Here is a 25,858-nt window from a genome sequence, read left to right as displayed (position 1 = left end):
TTTTGTACTAAGTTAGTACTACTAACTCGTAGTGAAATATTTTTCGAATAATAATATATCTTTTACGTTTGTAATTACAAGATTTTTTGTAATAAAATTAAATAATTATCAACATATTGCCTATGTGTCGTTTAGTTTTACAATTTATCTACAATTTTATCATTTATATTCAATTAGAAAATAACAAGTAATGAATTAACTTAATTTTTTATTTTCATATCTTTTCATTATTATCATATTTTTATATTTTCTTTTGTAATAAATAAATCATATTTGTCATTTTTTAACACTTAATTAATTAAAAAATATTTTTGAATTTGTTAGAATAATTTTTATTACTGTTAAAAATCAGAATGTCTGAAGCAAAAGTCAACAGTGATGATATTGAATTAGTATTCCAGCGGCTTAGGTCGAATCCAGGCAATAAAGTAAATACATTAAAATATTATTATTATTATTATTACATGTTTATCTAGTTTTAATTTAAGATAAGCTAATAAATCAATATAAATTAGACCGTGTCATCTTGTTTATATCATGTTATAATAAAAATCATAATTTTTAATTTAGGTTTAATTTTCTAATTAGGTACTTGTAATATTTACGAATCTAATAAATATTTTAAATTCAAGCTTATTGTATTTTAGGTTTTGATTTTTAAATATTAAAGGCTATAGAAAAAAAAAAAACTAAAAGTTCATAAAAATTACAACTATTTTTGTTTAGTACAATATTAACCATTTATATAAATGAATGAAGTAGTCAAAATATTTTTAAATTATTCCTGTTATTTATATATGCAGTAGTGTTCCCATAGGATATATTTCATATATGCCGTATATTCTCAATATTATTTTGAAAATTCACAGGCATACATTATAGGTACTACTAAAAATCTTAAGTCTCAAGCACTTTGTTACGAAATATTAAATTTTATTAGTTTTACAAATTTTAATTTTGGCATTATTTTATAATAGCCGTTCAGTTTTCTCTCAATCTATTAATGTATTTTCATGAAGTAATTGTTGATGATATACCATGTATTTATGATGTTCTCAATTTATTGAAATAATCATAATTTCTGTAAAAAATACAAATGTATACATTTAATTTTTTTTTTAATACTATAACCCTTTTCCACTACCACCGTTTAAATCATTTAAGTACCCATATTCAGATACTTATTGACATAGTATACTCTCAACAATATTAATGGGATTGTCACTGGTTATATAGAAATATATAATGGGCAGAATATATCATTTGGATATTTTATATAATGAGTTTCATATATTTGGCAATATATATAATGACATAAATTTATATTAGAGAGCTTTGAAATAATTAATTTAAACTATGGATAAGATTAATATTAGATTAATTTTTATTTTAGAATAGTATTTTTGCAAAATTTAATATAATTTTTATTTAATTTCACATGTATTGCTACCATGGTATTTTAATATGCATAATCTGTCTACACCTTTGCACTTACACTTCCATGTATTACATTTTTGTACACACATTAGTCGTAGTCCTGACCACCCGAATTGAATAATTTCTATGGTGCATCATAGACTTTTAGAAACGTTTCTTTGAAAATTACAAATTGGTTCCTACTGTGCATAGTTAAAAGGTGGCTTTCTTTTGTCTCTATTTTATACATATTATTGTCAACTGTAAAGACAGAAGAAACATATTTTTATAATTCTATCTGGTATATTAATAAGAGGTAAAATACTTGTAGATACCTGAATCAATAACTCTAATAATGTTTCTCATATCACTGCAGGCCCTATAGACGTTTGGAATTTGAAGAGTTACTGACTGGCTAACTTTTCCAAGAAGAAAACGATTCTCAGAAAATTGTTTCATTTTTATAGCTTTGACTTTTAAATTTTTATGTGATTCAATTCTATTGTGATAAGTAGATTTTATTCTCAAAGAAACTTAAAATAATTAATTAGTAAATAGTAAAATAAAAAAAAATAATAATTAAAATATAAGTACTATAAGTTTTTTTATAGGTATCTTTGTTGTTTTCTGTTCTATCATTATAATTATTTTGAGTGCTTGATGCAGTGGAAATAAAATACAGTACTTTTTCATAGTCTTCGTCAAATCTTAGATTATTTAATAAATTCATAATTCGCAAAGCTCTTCTAGGCTAGAATAGAAATCTTCTACAGCATTATTTTCTGCTTTTGATGTGGGGAAGTACACTTGAATTAGTACAATATCATTTGGTTTAGCTTTAAGCTTAATTAATATAAGTCTATCGTTTTATGCTATTTCTTCACTATTTGGTGGCCCCATTTTTTATTTATTAAATATTTAATAAATTCGACACCAGCCCTTCCTGGTTTTTCATCACCAGAATAAATGATACTGTAGTTGTCTAACCAGAATCACTATTTCCTGACCATCTAACTTCGCTCACCCCTAGTATGTTTCTCTAATTTGCTAGTATTTAGCATAGACCTAACGTTCCATATCCCAATAGTTTTCCATCGATTTCGCTTACTGATGACCTGAAAAGCCATGAAGTTTCCCTGCTGGCACTGTCATTTTCGAGTATGTATGTTGCTGTAACTTTAAAACCTTCTTCCATTTGATCCATATTACTTTATAAGGAATTATAATGGGGTGAGTTTCCTCTTCTTTCAAATTGCAGTTGATAAGCCAGTATTTAAAATAACTTTATGCTGCCATCATCAATTCCTTCCATTGCCGTTAGGTTTGTTGTTAAACTCACCAATGGTCGGTAGTGGTAATTACTGCTGTCCTTCACTATCTCTTTTTTATTGAATTTTATTATAAGCAGGTGTTAATATGGATCTATTATAATCCCCGATCAAACAGGGGTAGAATTAAATGAAGAATAAATCTTCTGACGCTAGTGACTGCAAAGTGTTAGTTCATGTGTTATAGTACTATCGTTTCGAGATCTGGTTTGAGTACTACGATTGCTGTCCAACTGGTGATGCTTTCTTCCCTTTATATGTTGTTCTTTGTATCATATTATTCTGTGAGGAGGGATTTTGAGTCCTACTAGTTTGTGGTGTCTTGTGTATGGTCCTTGAAAGAGTTTGATGTCTATGTAGTTCATTTGACTTAAGTGTAGGTGTTCGAAGTTGACTTTGTATTGACTAACTTGACAATAGTTGTCCTAAAGGTGATCTTTTAGTGAGGGCGTTGTATTTTGGTCATTAGAGGTATCTCTGAGTTCTGAATTTTGATGTATGAGATCATAAATTAATTCTTCTGCTGTATGTTCGCGGTCGACATTGTAAATTAGTACCTTTAGTTTTATTGTCGTCTGAGTCACAACATTCAGATTACTTTTCATAACTGTCGTTCTTGTATTTGAATACTCTGGTTTTATATAAATGTCTCCTGTTATTTTAACGGTATTTGTTATCATTATCTTGGTTGTTGGATATCTTTTTAGTATCTCTGCCTAGGCATGTTTCTTTATCTCTATTAAAATCTTGCTCTCAGCGTTTTTATTATTAAACCTGGATCTATTTGTTCATTTTTGGCTATTTCTATGAGTTTTTTAGAACGAGGTTTATTATTTTTCTTATTTGTTACTTCGGTAAATTGCTCTTTTTCGCCATCAGTATTTGGCCGTTTTCTCTCACATAGTGTAGATGATATTGGTCGAGGTGTTTTCTTATTAATATTTTTCTCTGATTTGTTTTGTAAACCATATTTAATGTCTCTTTTTTAATTATCTTGAATAATAGAGAATAAATTTTCAGTTTGCTCTAGTTTTCCTTCTAGTCTTTTTGTTCGAACATACATATTATATCAGTGGTTTTTATTTTATTCATGCTTGTTTCAAGTTCGCCACACTAGTTATCATTATATTGTTTATCTATAGTTTGTCTACTTCCAGGATTTTAAATAGTATTTTGTGGATCTCTTCTAATTGTTAATGAGATCTTCTAGTTTGTTTATTGTATTGTAATTATTCTGTTCTTCTTCCGAAGTTGTTAATTCTCTTTGTATCTTTAATGGAGACTTAGTTTTTTTTTTTTTTGTCTATTAATGTTTTATTTCACTTTGCTTAACACCCCCTTGGCAGGTTTTCTAGTGAGTTCATTGATCTCTGATGGGAGAGTTTTTATAACAAATTAATAATTAATTATATGGTTTACACTTATTGTTATAAAAAAGGTAGTAAATTATTTCAAAACTTTGTTTAAGTAAAGAAATATTAATCTAACTATAATTTAGTTTTAATAATACATTTTTATGACAATAACTATATATCTACTTATATTGTGCATATCTATAATAAATCAAATTGTATGGATCAATTTATTAGGAAAATTGTCTACAAATTACAACACTCTTATAATAGTATAATTGTATTTCCTTAGACTTCACATTTTTGTAAATTTAAAGCTTGGTTTTAAGAAATGTATCCATTTTTTTCTTAATCTATTTTCTATTTATCAATACTACTAATTATATTAAATTAATAGTAGATGAAAATTATATTGATCAATCAAAAAAAAAAAACAGTTAATGGTTATTCATTTTATATATTTTTTAGACTTGTTTTGATTGTGATTCCAAAAATCCAACATGGTCAAGTATTACATATGGTGTATTTATTTGTTTGGACTGCTCTGCAGTCCATAGAAGTATGGGAGTCCATCTAACTTTTGTAAGGTCTACTCAATTAGATACAAATTGGACATGGCTACAACTACGACAAATGCAGTTAGGTGGAAATTCTAATGCTGTAAGGATTTTTTAAATTTTAATGAATTTATTTTATAAAAAGTATTTATATTTTCGTTATATTATAGATGGCTTTCTTCAGGCAACATAATTGTTTGTCAAAAGATGCACAGCAAAAATATAATTCTAGAGCAGCTCAATTATATAGAGATAAACTTTTACAAACTGCTAGACAAGCAATGAAAACTTATGGCACACAGGTATGCAACTAATTATACAGATTATTAAAAAAAAAAAAAAAAAAAAAATGAATGTATGTAATACAATTATTTGACTAAAATAATAAATTAAGTTTACTTATTCAGTTATTTTTGGACCAATCAAATGTAAATGAAACAATTGATGTGAAGCCAGTAGATTTTTTTGAACAACATTCAGTTAATGTTAATTCGTGCAAAGAAAATGTTTTAACTAACAATTTTATGACTTTTACATTTTCAAAACAAGTATATATAATAATTTTTATACTATAATTAATATGTTAAATAACAATAAATAAATATTTTATTTTTTTTTTTCAGGAAAAAGGTGATACACCTCTATTAGGAAGTACTAAAGTTATGAATGATGCAGATCAAAAATCTATAGACCATAAAACATTATTAGGGGGTCGTCAGGCACATAATAAAAGATCAGGTGTATGTATACTATTCAGTTATAAATAAATATGGTGATGTTCAAATATTTACTTATTGATTATTATGATTATTTCTGAGTTAAATTTTATTTTACTATTATTAATTATAATTTTAATCATTAGGGCCAACACTTAGGGTATTAGCTATTAAATTAATGAACAAGAAAATTTTATCTTTTAAGGGAAGTTTGAATATCTTAGATGTGTGTATTTATTTGTATTTTGATCTTTCACTTAAATTTTAAGTTGGTATCTATGGTATCCAATTTAATCAAGTGATCATAAAGAATTAAAAATAATTTATATTTATATGTTTTTAGTTAGGAAGTAAGAGACTAGGTTTGGGTGCTCAAAAAGTGAGAGCTAATTTTGCTGATATCGAAAAAGAAGCAGAATTAGCAGATAAAATTAAATTTAGTGAACCTGAAAAAACAGAAAATAAAGAAAAATGCAACGAAGACAAAGAATCTCAGGTAAAATGAAATTATATATAAATTGTTTGATGTTATAATTATGTTATAATATTGCTATATTATATTAATGTTATATTAATTGTAAAATAACAAACTTATGATTAACTTAGATGTCATCAATGAGATTAGCATATCAGGATTTAAGTATTAAAAAGAACAAAGAAGAAGAAAAATTAAAACAGTTTGATCCCAAAAAAGCTGCTCAACTTGAAAGACTTGGAATGGGATTTACTTCTAAAAAGTATGGTTAATTTTTAAGTTCTAGATAAATGAGACTATGTACAATATAAATTATGATTTGTTTCTTGTTAGTATTGTTAGCCATTCAGCATTAAATGATATGACAACACTAGATAAAGAAGTTAAAAAACAATCCATGTTAGATCATAACGAAGATCAATTTTATGATTGTTTTGATGAAGCTAAAACTGCTGAAGTGTTACAAATAATGAGCAAGTAAGATTTTTCAACATTATGCACTACAAAATAAAAAAAAAATTACTGCAAATTTCCTTAATTATTTTATTTATTTTTATTATATAATAATTACTTAATTACTGATATAATTGATTCTTCTTTATATATACTTGGCTTGGTATTAATAATATTTATCATAGTAATGTCTTCAACATTTTGAAATTATGTTATTTTTTGTGAAATAATATACTAAAAATTAATAATAAATCAAAAGCGCATTTTGTATTTAAATTACTTTTTGTTATTTTAAATAGAGCTCGTCAAATTACTAGCGATGACTTTTTTGACTTTGATGATTCCATTAGAAGTTTGAAAACATCTTGTACACCATCTAAAATTGATGTCATAAAAAATGATTGGGATAATATTAAACCAGCAAAAAAACCTCTCAATGATGAGAAAAACAACAGTTGGGACAATTTTGAATATTCTAATAAAAAACAAGGTAGAAATAATAGAACAAATAATATTGCATCTCCACCTACAGATAATAATGAAGCTTTAAAAAAATTTGGCGGAGCTAAATCAATATCATCTACTCAATATTTTGGTGATAATCAATCTCCAGTAAGTTATTTTTGCAAAATTTTTTAGGTTGTAGGAAATATCAATGTTAACAAATTATTTATTCAAAAACTATCTAGTTTTTAAAGATATTAAAACCATTTATAAAAAAAACATCTCCCATTCTTTTTCATATACAAAAAAATTCTAATTTTAAATTTACTTAACTTAACAAAAGTTTCAAATAATTTGAAGTAGTTTGTTATCAAAATCATATTATAATACATGTGCACACATAGAAAATTAAAATCCATAACATTTTTTTATATATAGAATTATGTGTATTTTATAATTTATATATTATTTGAAAAATTGTAGAAACAAAAGATGAAAAATATTATAAGTAGGATGTAATATACAAGAAAGTTTTGAGGTTTTAAATTTTAAAGTAGAGGGTTTAGAGTAGTGGTTTTCAAATTTTTCAAATCGCCACTCCCAATTTTTATTTTTTTTTAATGGGACCCCTACAAATAATAAATATAAAAATATGAAACTTATGTTTTATTCTTTATGTACTTTGTTACAACTATTAAAAAAAATGGAACAATTCAAATCAACATGTAACTAATTTAAAATCAATGTTATGAATAACATTAGCTCCAAAGACAATAGTAAATTGGGAAAATGTCAAAAAATCAGTAATCTTTATGAAAGCTATAATGTTGAACAATCGTAATTTTAATGAATAAATGTTTCACGAACAATTCAAAATGTTTGAAAAAATTAATCAACAAAATGATGAGTGGCATTGTCAAAAAATAGAAAATAAATGGATATATATTTTCAAAATATTCACTGATAACAATCATGCATTTTCTGGGCTATTAAAAGTTGTTGTATTTATTTTTGTTTTGTCGGGTTCAAATGCACTGATGAACAGCACATGGACAAATTATTACAAATATTTATCCATTCAAAAAGTCCCAGGTTCAGAAAAATATAATCTGGTAACCCTAGTCTACAAGTACTTGGTTTTTCTGATGATTCCGATGATATCTTGGAAAGGCCCCATTTAGATGATACAAACAGAGCAGCTCAAGTGATCAAATGAGCAACTAATAAGATAGGTTTAAAAATTCATATTGATAAGACAAAAATAATGGAACTGTTAGGTGAGGAAGACAACACTATCACAAGAACCCTATCCTAAAAAGTTCATCAATTTTGATACCTATAGTTGCAATATTGATAAAAAATAGTGACTGGGCTAGAGAGATAGGTATAAGGATAATAAAAGCAGAAAGAGCATAATTCATTCTTAAAGTTAAAAGTAATCTCCAAATAAACCAAAGTTATTATTGTACACAGCAATAATAAAACCCATGTTTACATATGAGTTTTAGGCATTGATAACAACTAGCACGATGAAAAGAATACTCATAACTTTTGAGAACAAAATATAAAGAGTAATATGTGGATCAGTATATGATAATGAGAGAGAAACATGGGGAATAAAGTATAGTAAAAAACTAAAGGAAAAATGAAAATTTTATCAGTAGTAATTTTTGTAAAGGGACAAAGGATTCAATGGCTAGCACACATATGACGATGGAATCAAAATGATATAAATAGAGTAGTTCTATAGTGGAAGCCTATGGAAAAGAGACCCCAAAGGCGATTAAGAAAAGGTGATTAGGACCTTGACAAAATGAAAGTTCAAGAATAGATATAGCCTGAGACCAAGAAAAATGGAGGAATCTATTGATAGCAGCAACAAATTTTAGAAAGTATAAAGGGCCAGATAAAGAAGAAGAAGCACTAATTTTAGAAAATACTTGTAAAATATTTATAATTATTTTAAATTAATTTGTAAATTTATAATTATTCAATTTTCAGTATCTCTAATTTTGAATAAAAAGTAGAAAATAATAAATCTATTACTTCATATTTCAAATTTGTAATTATAACATTAAGAAAATAATATCTCCTTTATTATTTAATTTTATTTAATTTTAATGAAGCTATACTTGAAAATAATGTTTTGTGTCTAATTGCTTCATTAGTTATTTAAATCTTGTATTGTATTCTTAGTAAAATTATCTTATTTTTAGTCTGAAAAATCAAATCTCTCCCGTTTCGAAGGAAGTAATAGTATTTCATCAGCTGAATTATTTGGAAGAGAAGAAATAACAGGTATTAATTCTACGTATCAACCACCAGACTTGGATGATGTAAAGGAAAGTGTTAAACAAGGTGTAACAAAAGTAGCTGGTAAATTGTCATCTTTGGCTAATGGAATGATGTCATCATTTCAGGTATTAATAAATATAACTTATTCATATGTTTCTTGCTATTTTAATTACAAAAATAAAAATGTATTAATATAGAATTAAAGTAATATTATTTTAAGAAAGAACAAACCATATAAAATTAAATTATAATTGTTTTCAAGGTTCCAATTAAAAAAAACATTTCAAGTAAAATCTTGCGATAATTGTTAATAATAATAAAAATAAAAAACTTAATTATAGCTTATTATTCAAACTATATTCTTGGCAATTCCCATTTATGGTTATATCACATTTTTAGTGCTTTACAAGTAGTAACGGTAAGAGAATAACCTATATTACAATTTTTTTGCATCTTCAATTGTTTGATTGTTTACTACAGTTTTCCCTTCTTCCCTCCTTTAACTTAAAATCCCTTTTAATTATCCTTTTCCTATCACCTGTGCCTGTTATGATTTCATTAATGTACTCCATTGTTGGACTTTCTCTTCCTTATCCATATGGTCTACATCATCTGTGATTCTTTACAATTAACAGATAATACAGATGTCCTATAATTTTGTTCATCTTTGATATTTTTGCTATACCATAGTTTTTATTTTTCTTTTATTCTGTTTAATATTACTTATATAATTCTTAAAATAATTAACTAAAACTTTATATTCAAGTACATTTTTTGTGTGATTATTATTGTTTTTATTAAATATGTGTTTACTTTTATTTCTAGGAAAAATATGGAGGCTATTAAAAATATGAATTCATTACAGAAAATTCAGAAATTTGCAATTTTTTATATGATAGCATAAGTGTTATATTAATATATATTTTGTATATGTGTATAAACATTTTATATAATAGCAATTCATTCAATTTATTATATTGTTATGATCAAGGTAGTATGTTGTATTTTAGTATTTTTTAGTGTTATAATGTTTATTTATTCAACTATGGAGTTTATAAAAAATTCAAAAATAGTTAAATTATTTAAAAAAGATATTTAAAAAATTAATAAATATAAAAATATAACTATATTTTTATTAGCTATAGTATCAATAATTAAGTAGTAATTCATATAATTACATTTTTAATTTTTAAACATTCATTTCTAGCATAAGTACCATTGTCAAACATACATTTTACATTATTTTTAATTCTAAACTTCCGATTATGAACATTTAAAAAATATACTTGTATCACTAATTATGTATATGTATTTATATTATTTAATATTCTTTATATATTACAAAGTATACTCTTCTGTACTATAAAATATAATTTCCAATCAAGGAATATTTTGTTTTATTAGAAAAATAATAATAGTTTTTTGTTGTTCTATTCTTATGTATTCCAATGGATGTATAAATAAGACAAAAATGTCACCATGTAGCCTATAAATTAATTATATGGTATAGATCACTCAAATAGTATATAGTAAGCACTCAAATAAGCATTTAAAAAACTTAAAATTAAGCAAAAATATTTATTCAAATAAAAAAAAAACTAAAAATAATCAAACAAATTAAAAATAAATCTTTATCTTTATATTTAAAAAAAAAATAAACTTCACTTTCGAGACTTGAAGAACTTTATGGATTTTCCTTAGGATTTTCTGAAAAATAAAATGTAAACAATATTTACAAACAGTTGAAAAAAATTTATTGATTAAATATTACATATTGAATGACAATGAGACAATGAAACATTTTTTGTTTGCAGTTCTATAATGGCTTTAGTAAGAACTTCGAAATTACTTTTTATGTAATCCAAATTGGCTTCTAAACCCAATTTTAGAATATATAGTTTTGCTTTTTTAATGCTAACTGCGTCGTTTTCATCTAGACAACTTTTGCATGACGAATTGTATCATTATCATTTTTTTTGCAAGACGTGTGAAATTATCTATCGAATCGTTAATAATTGCAATGGAGTATCTATAACATTTCCGGGACAGGTACAGAAATCGGGAGAACTGTACCAATCCCCAACATTTCCTAAACTAACATTTAATGATAGCGTTGTCACCATAAAAGGCGATATAACAAATTCTGAAGAAGCGAAACGTAAAATTGAAGGAATTGTTAAAGACTTGGATAGTACCTACTGACTTTTCAAATATTTTTATTTCTAGTGATGGGAATTATTAAATTCGCAAAAAAACCTAAAGCTAACGGATTTTAATTTAAATAAATAATTTTATGTAGTTTTAACATTGGAAAGTTTTTGATACATGTATACGTTTCATTTCATTTTGAATAAGCTGATACTAATTTTATTTTAAATATTTTAAAATATTTTACCAATAAATATACGTAATCTGTATTATTATAGAATTTCTGTTTTTATTTTAGTATTTTACGATGGACGAAAAAATATGTAGAAAAAATATTTTTAAAAGCGCCAAGTAGTATACAATCATTTAAATATATGTATCCAAATTAAACCCTCTCTCGCGAGCCTAATATAACTCGGTGGGGTACGTGGCAATCAGCTGTTTTAAATTATTCGAATAACTTTGACAAAATTAAAAATATTTTAAATTTAAAATCCTATGCTGCAATTGCAATAAAAAAAAAAATTGAACTCATGAAATGTAAAAATTTGCATAAAAATTTAGCATTTATTTCCTATAATTTTGGATTTGTAATTGATATTATTTCAAAATGAGAAACTTCTAAAATTGCATCAATCGAGCGCCTAGAAGAAGTTAAAAATTCCATAAAATAATTGGAACGTGTTCCTGGAGAATTTTAAGTTTTAACTGATTAAAAATTTCAAAATATATTGAGAAAAACCCAGGATTTAACGTTGAAACGTCGATTTTGAAATGGATTACAATTCAAAATAATTAACGTGTATGAAATTTGCACTTATCACTTCTGTTGATGTTTAGAGGTCATTTAGCCAATATAAAGCAATAATAAGATTGAATCACCGTAATTTTAAATTTGAATATCTCAAATTATATGTCATTTCTAACTCTTTACCCCACGAAGACTATTTGGATGATTCAGAATAAAAATGTTTGATTTGTATTATTTATTATTTATAAATTATAGTGAATTCTATCTTATTTTCAATTAATTATTTCAATATTATAAATAAATATTTATGAAGTAATAAAGAATTATATAACTAAATATTTTTAACTTTGTACTAAATTAAAATCCGTTCCGTAGTTATTACATAAAAAATACTTTAGCATTTATTAACTTAAATTTATTTAAATGTTAGATATAATACATGAAAATGTTGTAGGAAAGCATAAGTAAAATGACTGTGAACGTTGCTCCAAAATATCATCGCCATTTTGTTGGATACTACGTTGGTGTAAAAAACAAGATTAGTAGAGAACATGATTGAAGTTACTGTTACATTGCCACAAGTTAATCCAATTCTAGTAAGGTTTAAAAAGTTGAAGGGCCATGAGAATTATGCTGAAAAATTCAAAAGTTAAATCAATAATTGTAATGGACCGCTAGGATAAAAAAATAAATAAATTGATTAATGAAAAGAGTTAAACAATAAGTGGACTGTATTTCTATAAATATACAATATAGTATGTACAATGAAGTTAAAGTAACTGTTTTGTCAACGGGTTCCTTACCGTGAGGTTGACCCGAATGACGGCAACACGTACCCAAAATACCCCAAGGAAATCAATGGATTTTGTACGACAGACCGGGTGACTTTAGTACGAATAAGAAAACGAGAATGCGCGTTTTTGTTACGGGCTGTAAAGCGCCGACGTACTATTATAAATAAATACTAATGACATACAGCATTAGGGACGGACACCCGTGGGGTGGGAACTATAAAGCTAATAAGACTAATAATAAACATAATACAAAATGTATAAACAGAGAAGCCGTATCGGCAATAATACAATAATATTTTTTAATACAAAAATAATAAAAAGAAAAAGAAACCTGTCCGCGACGGATACAACTGGACTGGATTCGGCAGCACGTTCAAAGCGACGATACAAAAAAGAACGATGACGTCCACGCAGCTTGACTCGTCCAGCCGTGACAATACCCAGCGGTAACACGTACACTGCCAAGACAAAGATGCACAGTCTTCGATGGACACAACCAAAAAAGGGCAGGACGCTGGTGAAACACACGAACGTGCGAGAGGTCCGTACCGCACGGGAGCTCGCACACGACAACAAAACGGCCTTTTTGTACCGGTATAGGTCACACGAACTAGTCAAGAACCGGGAGTGAATAGAATGTTCTCGTACAGATTTATAAATATCCAAATGTTGGATAAGGATTATTGACTCGAATCGATATGGCGTGTATTAATTGAACAGTAATTTTATTTATTTTATATCAACTATAACTGTTGTGGAGTCGTTCGCTATACGCTATACAAACTTCTAGATGTGACTAAAATACTGTCACATGCACTCATAACATATAAAAAAAAATTAATGATAAACTAATCACAATCACGTACAATCACAATCTAATATACTTCAGGTGTTGAAAATATTAATTTTCAATATAAACAAAAAAGATAATAATTTTAACCAATTTTTTAAAGGCAACAGCACATAATTTTTGGTTTGACACATCGTAATGAACGGAAATCTTATGGATTATATTATCAAACTTTTAATTGATATTTAGAGCTTGGAAGTTTTACAAATTTACAAATATTTATTTTAAATCAATAAAAATATATACTTTTTAATATTTTACTCTATTTTACTATAAAATGTTATCAAAACTTTCAAATATTTGTTTTATAAATTTATCAAAGCTTACAAATTACTCAAAAATCAAAATCATTGCATAATAAAATTATAATGTATTTGATGTTATCAAAATAAATGAACAACGATTATCTGTTTATAAATATTTATACATGGAAAAACTCTCCATGTCTACTGAGGTAATTGGGGAGACGCAGATGAGTGCTTACCGACGTTTTATTTTTCAGCATTTCGAAAATATTACGAAAAAATAATAAAATTAGATATACCTAATAAGTATTATCATAAATTAAATATACTTAAGAACGGGCCTGATTCGATTCAATGCAATTGAATATGTTTATTGTGGCCCCTTTCAACTTGCGGCCGGGGGCTATAGCTTCCCTCCCAATCCCCTTCCTTGATCCAGCCCTGGTCATGGTTGTGAACGGGAATTAGAATACACGGATCTCGGACACGTGGACAAAAAATATATTTAAGCCCTTGTATTTATTATTACCCGTGTATATTGCATATTAATTCAGAATACATATACCCAGTGGCGAAGCGTCATAGGAGACAATGTTTACCCACTTTTAATACGGATACATAATTTAGTTTTATTATATTTTATTTATTTCAATATTTATCATAGTTTTAATTTTGTGCCATACCGTATAAGTATTCTTAAAATAGATTAGTTGCGGACCGTGCTCGCGAGCTGCCTCCGTTGTAGTGTAGAGGTTAATTCTATAAACATCCAAATACAGATATAAAAATTAATATTATGAGACGACGCGTTGCAACGTCTCGTTTTTCAAGGCACGGTGTGCAGGGGGGATAGGTTATTGAGTGGGAATTATCATTGCGCTATGAGACATGTCTCGCGTTCGTATTTATTATTTCATTTTAATTTACATTATTGTAATCGGCATTGCTTTTCGCGTTGATGAGTTATCGTTCAACGCAATTTTGTTATCGTTGTTATTGGTTGGTTTTTATTTTACGATATATTTATTTCTTGTGTGATATTCGTATCTAAATATTAAAATATTGTACTATTGTCATTCGCCACTATGCCTGATGATTTAATTAATGAAATGTTGAATGATGGAATAGTAAACTACTCGTACGAAAAAAAATATGAAATAAAAAATAAAAGACCGTGTCCAGGGGCAGATAGGGCCGCCGGGATACTGGGATTTTCATGGTGGGCCGCTGCTTATATTGATGAAAATGGTCCGATAAAAAATATTACTACTAATACTATTATACATGTACATATATACAAATAAAAGTATACTGATAATATATACTTAAATCTAGCTTAAAACTATAAATATCATAGTAAAGTCTTTTAAAATGAAGAAGAAAAAAAGTATTTATAGTAGGGTTACATAATTTTAAATGTAATTTTTTTTATGTATTATTTTAATTGAATGATCAAAAATTAAAAATTAAATTTTATTCAAAGTGCAAATTTTTTTTCTTTAATGCATATTTTAATATATTAGTGCATATACTTGTACATGTTAAAGAACTTTTAGCGCATATTTGATTGGTTTTTAATGCATATTATTCCGTGCTATAATGATAATTAATTGTTCAGATTTAAATTATCATATGTAGTCACTAATAAAACCCCACGGCAAAGTTGATTATTGATATATCGTGTTTTTCCACAATAATTATACGCGAACCATGTAAATAGTATAATATGCTAAAATGTTGTATAACCAGGTATGTTTCAAAACGAATTAAAAAGAAAAGAAGGTGCAGAAAATAAAATAAATGAAAATAGAATTGTTTGAAGGAGCAAAACATGTGTAAAATTGGATAGTATAATATATATTATAATTTTAAATATTATTTAAGAACGTCGAAAAAAAAGGTGGTGATTGCCGAGTTGGTTTAATCTAAGTTGAGGTAATTGTTTAATTAGTTTGAACTTGGATATAATCATGCGGATCGCTGTATTTTATTTTTCCCGGGCCGGTCAGATTATGCCTATCTGTCCTTGACCGTGTCCCTTTTATCATAAATACATATAAACTGTAGGTAACACATCTATACAAGCTTCTATAGTTGTCTCTAGTTTTTCTACTGTACTGGCTTTTCGTTGGTTTCACCACATAATTAATTCCAGTGGTGTTTTGGAGGATACGCGGGTACAGTGGCGTACTAACGGAGGGGGATAACACCCCCCTGAAATTTTTAGGATGAATTAACTTTTTATGAGAAAACTAAAATATCTGGTACTTGTAATATCATATTGTACTTAGGTATTACAAATTCTCCATCATAATAAAATAAACCGCGAACATTTTAAAATACTTTTGTACCATACTACTATACTATACCTTTATACTATCAATTATTCAGAACTATATACCAAAGAAACTAATAAAATTATCCGAAAATAAAATCGAGATAAGTACGCAATTGATGTCAAAACATTGGAAATTCATAATAAGCTCATGTGACAATATTATAAACAAAGAAGTTTTATTGTGGAAACAAAGATGGATAGCCGCAGAAAATAATCTTCCTTGCACTTTTATAGATGCAATTAGTTGTTGTGATGAGTTACTGTTCCCTAAAGTATACCAATATTTAAAAATTGGCGCTACGTTGCCCCGTCACAGTTGCTAGCGTGTGTCGAACGGAGCTTTTCAACGTTGAAATTCTATGGGGGGGATATCGACTAAATGGATTAGCTTATCTAAGTATCCAAAGAGAAATACCAATAAAAAGTAGTGAGGTGGTCAATATTTTTTCGGAAAAAAATAGAAAATTAATGTTTTAAAATAAATAATAATAAATGATTATTATAATTATATTATAATTATATGATTATTATTATTATATTATTAATAAATTATTATTATATTATTTAATATTTTTTTTTTATGAATGGCTTAGTAGTAAGTTAAGTTATTTTAGACTTCAATACATATTTTATTATGACATGTTAATAAAAAAAAATATTACAAATAAAAATTAGTAATTTATTAAAATGTACTATATGTTTTTTTATATTCAGGTTCAGGTTTTAAAAATTAAACCCCCTCCTCCCCCCAAAGTTCAGGTCTAAGTACGCCACTACGCGGGTATACGACGTATACCCGTGAACCATCATGGTGATTTAGTATATACTTTTTAAAAGTAACACCAATACGCACATATACGCACGTATACGCTCGTATACCTACTTAATAAATAGAAACAAAATCCATAGGACATATGTTTATTTTTAGAAAATTTGTTATTGGTAGGTTAATAATAACATTGATAACTGATTATTATTAATAGCTATCGATTATCGTCTAACTATATTCATTAAGTATCAAATTATAATATCTACAAGCGGCCGTTGACGTTTCTATACAAGAATATACTAGATAGTGCGGCCATTGATTAAATAAACATAGATAGCCCATGCGATGATAAATATTGAAAACGCCTAAAGGCGCGTCCATATAGTATGAAAACATGACACAGCTTGAATCATGTGTGATGTTTGCAAACATTACATACTGCACACACGTTCACCGTACACACAGTATTTAGTGTATTTGATTTTCGTGTTGTACATGAATGAAGTAAGTTGCGTAAACACTGAATACAGTTGGATTTTCGTATTCGTCCAGAGTGGTTATAGGTGTTTTGTTAAAAAATGAGTGATACGGATGATAAATTAATGATTGCTTGTGCCGCGTACGTAGTAATGAATAGTGTAGTTAAAAAAAAACAAAAACGTAAATTAAAAAAAAATCGCCGATTTTGGGTTAGTGAAATTTTTAAAAACCGTGTTCGCTATAGTGGAACAGACTTATTTAATGATTTGAAAATGAATAGTGCTGTTCATTTCTCAAATTTTTGTCGTATGAATATAAATGATTTTGAAATGTTACTTCAATTAATTGGACCTAAGATAGCAAAAAGCGATTCACATTTTAGGAAAGCCATACCTGAAAAAGAACGACTCCTCGTAACTTTACGATACTTAGCCACTGATGATTCGTTTCACAGTCTTGCTTATTTATTCAAATTTTCGAAACAAGTAATTTGCAATATTATACCACAAGTATGTGAAGCCCTCATGGAAGTATTGGATGAATATTTACAAGTAAATATGTATATAAGCATACATTTGAAAAATTATTAATTGACAAATTATTTATGTAACACAAGTTTACGTCTTGTAAAAATTAACTATAATTTTTAGTCACAAAAAAATACATTTTTGGTTTTAATAATCCAATAAAATAAATTTTAAGCGAATAAAAAAATATGATCAGTAAACAAGTATTTTAAGTAAAATAATAAATTAAACTTAAATGATAAAACAATTAATAATATTATTTCTAACCTTTTAGTAAATCTAATTATTTCTAGTTGATATGCATTTAAAAATATTTTGGTTTGTTGGTTAGTTCAAGGATTTCAATTGAATTATACATGGGTGATTGAGATATTTGTGAAAAAGTAGATGAAGGTTGGTGATCAATTTAAAAAGTGGAAGATGGTTGAGATATAAAAGAAGTGGGAGATGACTGGGAAGATGTTTGTAAAGTTGATACCCAAGATGGAAAATACAGATTTGATCCTTATTGATGTTGAAATGACCGATAATTTCCTAATTCTGCTTCAAATATGACATCATTTATTATTTTTTTCACGTGTATGCATGTTTCTGAGTCCAACTGTCTTAATTTTTCTGCGATATATTGACCAAACGCATCGAACTGATCTTTAGTATTTTTAGTAGAGGCTAAAGTTTGCAGTGTATTCCACGCTACGTCCAATTTATGATCATCTGATGATTTATTTTTTTTCAATGGTTTTTTGGGGGATTTAAATATCTTGCGTTGAGGGTGTTTATTTGAATTCACTTCATTTTGAACAATTTCTGTTGTTTCCACTTCACTCACATTGTTAAAATCATCTTGGTAATTGTTATCGGTGCTATCCTCGTTTTCAAATTCTTGATCTTCAGCCAAATCAGCTGTAGCAGACTGAAAATTAAAATATATTATATAATATAAATAGTTAACAACTATATATAATCGAGTTATGAAATAACTTAAATTTTATAATATTAAATTAATATTGTTCATAAACTTTAATGATCCAGAATACTGGTTTTAATTTTTAACTTTAAAAATAAAAAACAAAAGTTCCAAAAATTAAAGAGTACAAAATAATATTCTTAAATACTTTTAATAACAGTAAGTATATACATTCCTATAATTTTATATGAATGTATACATATTTATAAAAATTATCCTTAAATGCTCTTTTCTTCTAAGTGTTAAAAAATGTATCATCATTAAAATATATTTTTGTATATAGTCTTTAAATACTATTTTTTAAAGTGAAAATGTATTTGTAATTATATAAGTAATAATGATAATAATAATTTTGTGGATAAAATCATACTAAAATTCTTAAATACTTTTTAGATTCCAAAAAACCCTGAAGAGTGGTTAAAGATATCTCAAGGTTTTTTTAACCAATGGAACTATTCAAACTGCTTAGGATCAATGGATGGTAAACATATAATAATTCAAGCTCCCATTAATACTGGCAGTGAGTTCTTTAACTATAAGGCAACCTTTAGTATCGTACTATTTGCATTAGTAGATGCAGACTACAACTTTTTGTTTGCTGACGTTGGGTGTCAGGGGAGAATCTCAGATGGTGGCGTGTTACTATATAAAAAATTGGTGAAAGGAGAACTTGGCATACCAAATCCACAACCATTGCCAGGAAGAAACAGACCCGTCCCTTACGTATTTGTAGCGGACGATGCATTTGGATTACATGATAATATAATGAAACCTTATCCGGGGATTCAAGAAAAATGTTCTGAAAAAAGGGTAAGTTAAGGTATCTGGTAACTACAGGCTTTTTCGTGCTCATCGTATGGTTAAGAATGTTTTCGGAATTTTGTCTGCAAAATTCAGAGTTTTAAGAAAGCCATTGCTCTTACAACCTGTCAAAGCAGAAAAAGTAGTTTTAGCATGTGTTTATATGCATAACTTTTTAAGAAAAAAATCTTCATCTCAAAATATATATAAACCTAATGGAACGTTTGATCATGAAGAAGATGGTCAAATAATACCGGGAAATTGGAGAAGTGAAAGTCAGTTGTCATCTTTACTACCTTTACAAAGAGTTGGTCGAAAATCTTTAAAAACCTGTCAGTCAATCAGGGATGAATTTGCAAAATACTTTTACACTTATGGTCGAGTGCCATGGCAAGATCGATTCGAATAAAACAATTTCATAATAATGTTAATTATTCTTAATATATTACTGTATAAACTATAATCTACTTAATTCTATATTTGGCTAAAAAAAATCAACCTTTATCTTTCATAGTGTTAATATGTTAAATAACTGGTCGGAAGTGTGGGTAAATTGTGACGTATGTATCCATTTAAAACACGTACAAAAAAAAACCCCGATTAATAATTTTCGAAATATTTTTAATGCTGTTAGTCTTAGTAAACCTTATGAGTAAGATAATATTAAATTTTAAAGATTTTAAATCAATAACGTAAAATTAGATTAGATAAAAACTAGCAAAAAAACAAAATGTATTCAACATTTTTAATGTTCTATTTCTAGTTCAAAAGTGGTTAACAATTAAAATCGTTTTGAAATTATATCTTATTAAATAAAATTCAATTAACATAAATAACTTCACATATGTAATATAAATAATTTAGGTATATGATGGGATAGCATCATTTTTGATTAATTATTATTTATATAGGACTTGGTACTCATATAGTTACTATAAAAACTTATATTTATAAAATGACATGTGACTTACTTCAATTGTATTTGTTGTTGGCCTGGGTTGGTATTTGGTGTGCAAAAAACTTAGAGCGTTGTATACAAACCACGTTGATGTATAAACTTCATTTGCACCCATTCTAGAACATTTTGTGTTCACTTTTTGACGCTCTCGGCGATAAGAATTTAAAAACGAATTCATTTTTTCTTTAGTATATCACCATTAGTTTCAAAAACAGAAGCGATTGCGTCCCATGCATCCTTCTTTTTATTATTAATTTATAGAATTTGTCCTTAGGATCCCACAAAACGGGATATTTTTCATATTCATTGATTAATTGTAATATTTGGTCGTCAGTAAAGTCCATTTTAAATTATGTAATTTGAAAAAACTCTACTATAATTTATAACCTACACCGTACTTGTACACTGACAAAGTGAATATGATCATTTTATTTTTGTCGCGTTCCAACTTTGATTCAAACAGTAAATACATCAAAATCATGAAAAACCCCGTCCAATAGTAGTCATAATTTTCTTTGAAGTACCGACAATCCGGCAAACACGAAATACACACGTATGCGCTGTATGTAATGTGTGCAAACGCGTCCACACTATCACCGTTTTTGATGAATGCTATGTATGTGCGTGTGCTGAGTGTCGTGTTTGCATACTATGTGGACTCGCCTTAAAATGTCTCAAATGGAGCCAGAATTGTAGTAGTAATGGATTCTTGATAACAAAATGCGCTGGCGTTCCATATAAACATTTGTAATCTCCAATTTATTGTTATCCATGATCAATGTTGATACATTGCTGATAAACTATAATCAATTTTAAACGTTGTCATTTATTCCTTTTTATTATGTATAGGTTCTGTTATAGTTAATTGTATATATTTTATATGTTTTGTAGTTACCTATTTGACTATTACATTATTATGCTTTTATTTTACAATTATATTTATATTTTTTGCCTTCAAAATCGGTCAATTATTGAATTTTCCATAGAAGCTTTAAATATTTAGATAAATCAAGAAATAATATGGGATAAAATTAATATGCATTTTTTTTTTGTTTATACTAAAGTTTATACTTGTGAACATGAGATTTAGAAAATACTTGAATACTCGCAAGCGCAGCGAGCGTCTTTTTGAATGATAAAATCTGATAAGTTTTGATCTTAATGAATACACAATAGTCATTGTCATAAATCCTTAAATATGCCTATACCCTCTGGTTTTTTTTTTCAAAACACTACTGGTTAATTCTGCTTTGAGGTTTATTAAAGCATTGTCATGAAGATCATTTTAATACATTGATGCAACACTTAATATGGAGTCATTATTGTATGTACCAAAATTGGCAGGGATTAACTCTTCAAGTGCTATGATTTCTTTTAATTTTTGATTAAATCTAATTTGTAGTTGTAGTAAAATACTATCAAGGAAAGGAATAAAAATTGTTATTCGGTAGTATTCTTCAAGACAAATTTTAATTTTTTGTATGTTAACTCTATTAGTTTGTCTTCCACATACACGTGATGTTTTTATTTAAATATTTACACTAGTAGCAATTGAAGTAACTTCATTAAATATATCTTTAAAATGGTTGTCTACATCTTCCCGAACAGCTTCTAAACCTTTCTTTACTACAGTGACATCAGTTAAAGCTTTTGATAAATCTTGTATTTTATTCTGTAAAATTTGACTCAAATTTGTAGTATAAGAAAAACAAGTAACCGCTACTTCCAATGTAATTAAAAATTGATACGGAAATGGGGGGGGGGCATAGCCCACTGTCCCCTATGGCTACACCACAAATTATGTAACCTTTTATTTTTTAAAGATGTTATGAATAGTTTTTAGATATGCTTAAAAATTAATAAGAAACATTCGTTTATCGTATAATTTTATATATGTATAAACTATAAGTATAATAATATATAAAAGAGTAATATTTAAACTGGTTTTAAGATTAAAGCATTAACTATTACAAAGTTATCTTATTGCCAATTTTATTGCATTGCATTTTTGTATCAAAACATTTTTGATGATTTTAAAATTGAAGACCACGAAGTAACAATCAGACATCTCCATTTTTTTTTTGGCAAAATTTTTTTTCAGCTTTTAGTATTACAAAAATATTTTGCGTCGATTGATGCAATAATCAGACAAATCCGATAATTAAATAGGTACAGAGATATTGTACAAATAGAGATGTCTAGTTCTGTTACGGTCCAACGACTTTTGTAAGGAATAATATTATATGAAATTCAATTGATTCTATTTTTTTTTTTTTGTAAAGCTTCCGAATTTTCGTTTTACTGTGTCCATGTCAAGGAGAGAGTTATGGGGACAAAATTCCATCTTGAAATATGCAGTATTTACTTAGTAATTTGGATTCTCCATTTTTAAAAATCTTTTCATTTTTTTGATCATTCATTTTTTTCACATGTATAATTCCTCACACCCAAAAAAAAATAAATATTTTGTCCTACTACGTCCTTGCAAGTACTTGTTAATATAATATAATGTTAATAATATAATAAATAATTTATAGAATGTTATAGGCAAGAATACTTTTTTCATATTAATTATATTATTTTTATCCATTATTAGTAAAAAAAAAAATAATTTTATGGTGCAACAACATAACAAGACATCTTTATTTATCATCATTATTTAAATCATTTAATTTTTTTTAAATATTTTAAAATACACTTTGAAATTTTTTTTTATGAAATCAATTATAATTATTGCCAAGGTATTTGAATATATTTTTTGTACATTTTTAAAACTATTTATTAATTTTTAAAACAGTTTTTTGTTCCTTCTGAAAAATTTGAAATAATGAAGATGTCTTGTTGTTGCTTCATGGTCTTCAATTGTTCCATATCTTATTTAAAAAAAATTAAAATAAATAAATATATGAGTATTCAAGCTCACGGGTATTTAAATATACAGGTATTAAGATATACAGACATTAAAATACACGGCTATCAGTGCCGGGTTAAGAGGGGGGGGCAAAGGGGGCAGCTGCCCCGAGTGGCAAATTTTTATGGCGAAAACATAAGATTTACAGTGTCCTAAAATTAATGTATAAAATACTAATAGTGTGCTATAAAGTATGAATTGGAATGATCTTATAAAAGAGTTTGCGGCACAGAAAGCTAGAAAAAAAATATAAATTTCTAATATTAAATTTACAATTTGTATTTAAATGTTTATAAAATGTTTGTACTAAAACTGCACTGTAACCTTTATTAATAAAGTTTTATTAACCAAAAAGCTACTGGTACATTATGTAACTTTTTTAAAATTTATATATATTAATTTAACAATTTTAACGTTGTTGTGACATATTTTATTTTTTAGAATGAGTACAAAGATACAAAGGGTATTGAGGGGCGGCATTTTAAAATCTGCCCTCATGCGGAAAATTTCTTAACCCGGCACTGACGGCTATTTTTATTACATGGGCCTTAACGCTGTCTTAGGTAAAAACACGGGTAAGCATGTAATTCAATACACTTGTAATCGTGAACTCTAGTATCGACTATAAAACTATTATTGATGATTGCTGAAAAAAAGTTTTTTTATTCATTCTTAACTATTATTATTTTATATTATTAATTAATTAAATTAAAAATTACAAATTTACTTATAAATTGTATTTTTTTAACAAATATTTTATACTGATTATGTATCACGATTTTTATAATTTTGAAAGTAAACTAAATATATATATAATAAAATGCATACGAAGTAATGTTGGGTGATTTATAAAATTTTTCATTATTTATGGAAAGCCAACTTAGAACATAGTATAATAACTATAAGAAATACCCTCACGTTTTTATAAAAAGTATGTAGATTTAATATTTAAGTATAATATATATATATATATATATATATATATACAGAGGTGGGTCTAGGAATTTTTACGCCCAGGGAAAATGTTAAAATACGCCCTATCATAGACCAATAATCAAATACTCTTCTGGAGAACTTTTTTCTAATAATTAATATACAGTCATTCTAATTGAGTTTTAATAAAATTAAAAATATAAAATTAGTTGATAATAATTACAAAAATTACAGCCTTTAAAATTTTACGCCCGGGGATGAATCCCCGTTTTCCAACCCCTTGATCCGCCCCCGTATATATATATATATATATAAGGGCAGTACCGGATTACCCATTAGACGGTTTAGGCGCTTGCCTTACGGCCTCACTCATTTAAGGGGCCCTGTGAAAACTATATTTTTTTTTATTTAATAATACCTCTATTTTATTTACGAATTTACGGGACAAAAGTCATTATGAATTATAATATATATTATGTTGTAGGTGTTATATGCTGTAATAATAATAAAATTATTTTAAAAAATAGAAATATAATAATTAATTAGTTTTCCTTGAAAAAAAAAAAAAATGAATAAACATAATTTTATTTAATAATAATAGTTGGTTATTATTAAAGCTGTTTATTTTAATTATTGGATAGTATTATTAAAGATGTATGTAAAAAATAATTTTGTAAGGTCCAACATTTTAATTGCCTAGGGGCCTACAAATGTTTAATCCGGCACTGTAAAGGGGCCACTTTCATAATTCTGTGCCGAGTCACCCTAACCCGGGCAGGTACATTTATTTTTAACACTAATGGCAGGGGCGGATCTAGAGGGGTTCAGGGGGTCAGCTGACCCACAATTAATATTTGTTGACAAAATTGGCTTCTTGGAAATTTTTTTCTCTTTTTAGACCTTGATTTGGACTCTTGGACAGTTGGCCCATCGGAATTACCTACTTGAAAAATGAATGCCATTTATATTCAAAATTTAAAATTTTTCAATTCATAATTTATATTTTCAATTATATCGTTTTAGTAGAAAGTTAAGTAAATCATATTTTATTCCGTACGTTTGTTGCGCTGATAAAATTAGATTATATTTATAAATCGTATTATGTCATTATCGATGGTATCACTAATTCTAAAATGTAATATAAATATACTTATACACTTTTATGAGCATATTGTGTTTTTTTTTTTTTACAAAGTATTCATTTTTAATTCAGTTTCATCCCTAATAAATGGCCACTTGAAATGGCTTGACCCACAGTTCCCCGACTCTGGATCCGCTTCTGACTAGTGGCATTGATGCCTCGAGGAGGTTGGATGGGCAAACCCGAACAGATTCTTTTCTTATTCATGG

At 27.0% G+C, this 25,858-nt stretch overlaps 2 protein-coding genes across 4 annotated transcripts; both read left to right on the top strand.

Moving 5' to 3' along the window:
- The first annotated feature begins 147 nt into the window (after positions 1 to 147).
- On the top strand, positions 148 to 9,902 carry LOC112682808 (ADP-ribosylation factor GTPase-activating protein 2). Of its 2 annotated transcripts, XM_025553548.1 has the most exons (12): positions 148 to 187; positions 325 to 428; positions 4,565 to 4,756; positions 4,824 to 4,955; positions 5,061 to 5,201; positions 5,277 to 5,393; positions 5,713 to 5,865; positions 5,976 to 6,106; positions 6,178 to 6,321; positions 6,597 to 6,909; positions 8,958 to 9,161; positions 9,862 to 9,902. In XM_025553548.1, exons 2-12 carry the CDS (start codon positions 354 to 356, stop codon positions 9,880 to 9,882), a joined length of 1,623 nt encoding a protein of 540 aa, XP_025409333.1. In that variant the 5' UTR covers positions 148 to 187; positions 325 to 353; the 3' UTR covers positions 9,883 to 9,902. The 2 variants fall into 2 exon arrangements, with proteins under 2 accessions (XP_025409333.1, XP_025409332.1); XM_025553547.1 differs by lacking the exon at positions 148 to 187 and having other exon boundaries at positions 273 to 428.
- Positions 9,903 to 17,482: 7,580 nt separating this feature from the next.
- Positions 17,483 to 25,442, top strand: LOC112682819. 2 transcript variants are annotated; one of them, XM_025553563.1, is made up of 5 exons: positions 17,483 to 17,962; positions 19,299 to 19,386; positions 19,477 to 19,715; positions 24,017 to 24,150; positions 25,407 to 25,442. In XM_025553563.1, exons 1-4 carry the CDS (start codon positions 17,510 to 17,512, stop codon positions 24,098 to 24,100), a joined length of 864 nt encoding a protein of 287 aa, XP_025409348.1. In that variant the 5' UTR covers positions 17,483 to 17,509; the 3' UTR covers positions 24,101 to 24,150; positions 25,407 to 25,442. The 2 variants fall into 2 exon arrangements, with proteins under 2 accessions (XP_025409348.1, XP_025409347.1); XM_025553562.1 differs by having other exon boundaries at positions 19,299 to 19,715.
- Positions 25,443 to 25,858: the final 416 nt, after the last annotated feature.

This window comes from Sipha flava, unplaced genomic scaffold (genome assembly GCF_003268045.1).
Source record: "Sipha flava isolate LNK unplaced genomic scaffold, YSA_version1 211_pilon_pilon, whole genome shotgun sequence".
Classification (NCBI taxonomy): domain Eukaryota; kingdom Metazoa; phylum Arthropoda; class Insecta; order Hemiptera; family Aphididae; genus Sipha; species Sipha flava.
The sequence above is the reverse complement of the archived record's forward strand: the minus strand, read 5'-3'. Positions and strand labels throughout refer to the sequence as shown.

What these genes read in the sequence shown, in the direction of transcription:
- LOC112682808 (XM_025553548.1), top strand. Translation starts at nt 354, where the DNA reads ATGTCTGAAGCAAAAGTCAACAGTGATGATATTGAATTAGTATTCCAG. An exon ending in GGTCGAATCCAGGCAATAAA is followed by an intron (nt 429 to 4,564) that starts GTAAATACATTA and finishes TATATTTTTTAG; the next exon opens with ACTTGTTTTGATTGTGATTC. An exon ending in TTGGTGATAATCAATCTCCA is followed by an intron (nt 6,910 to 8,957) that starts GTAAGTTATTTT and finishes TCTTATTTTTAG; the next exon opens with TCTGAAAAATCAAATCTCTC.
- LOC112682819 (XM_025553562.1), top strand. Translation starts at nt 17,510, where the DNA reads ATGAGTGATACGGATGATAAATTAATGATTGCTTGTGCCGCGTACGTA. An exon ending in TATTGGATGAATATTTACAA is followed by an intron (nt 17,963 to 19,298) that starts GTAAATATGTAT and finishes AATACTTTTTAG; the next exon opens with ATTCCAAAAAACCCTGAAGA. An exon ending in AAAAATGTTCTGAAAAAAGG is followed by an intron (nt 19,716 to 24,016) that starts GTAAGTTAAGGT and finishes TTTATTTTTTAG; the next exon opens with AATGAGTACAAAGATACAAA.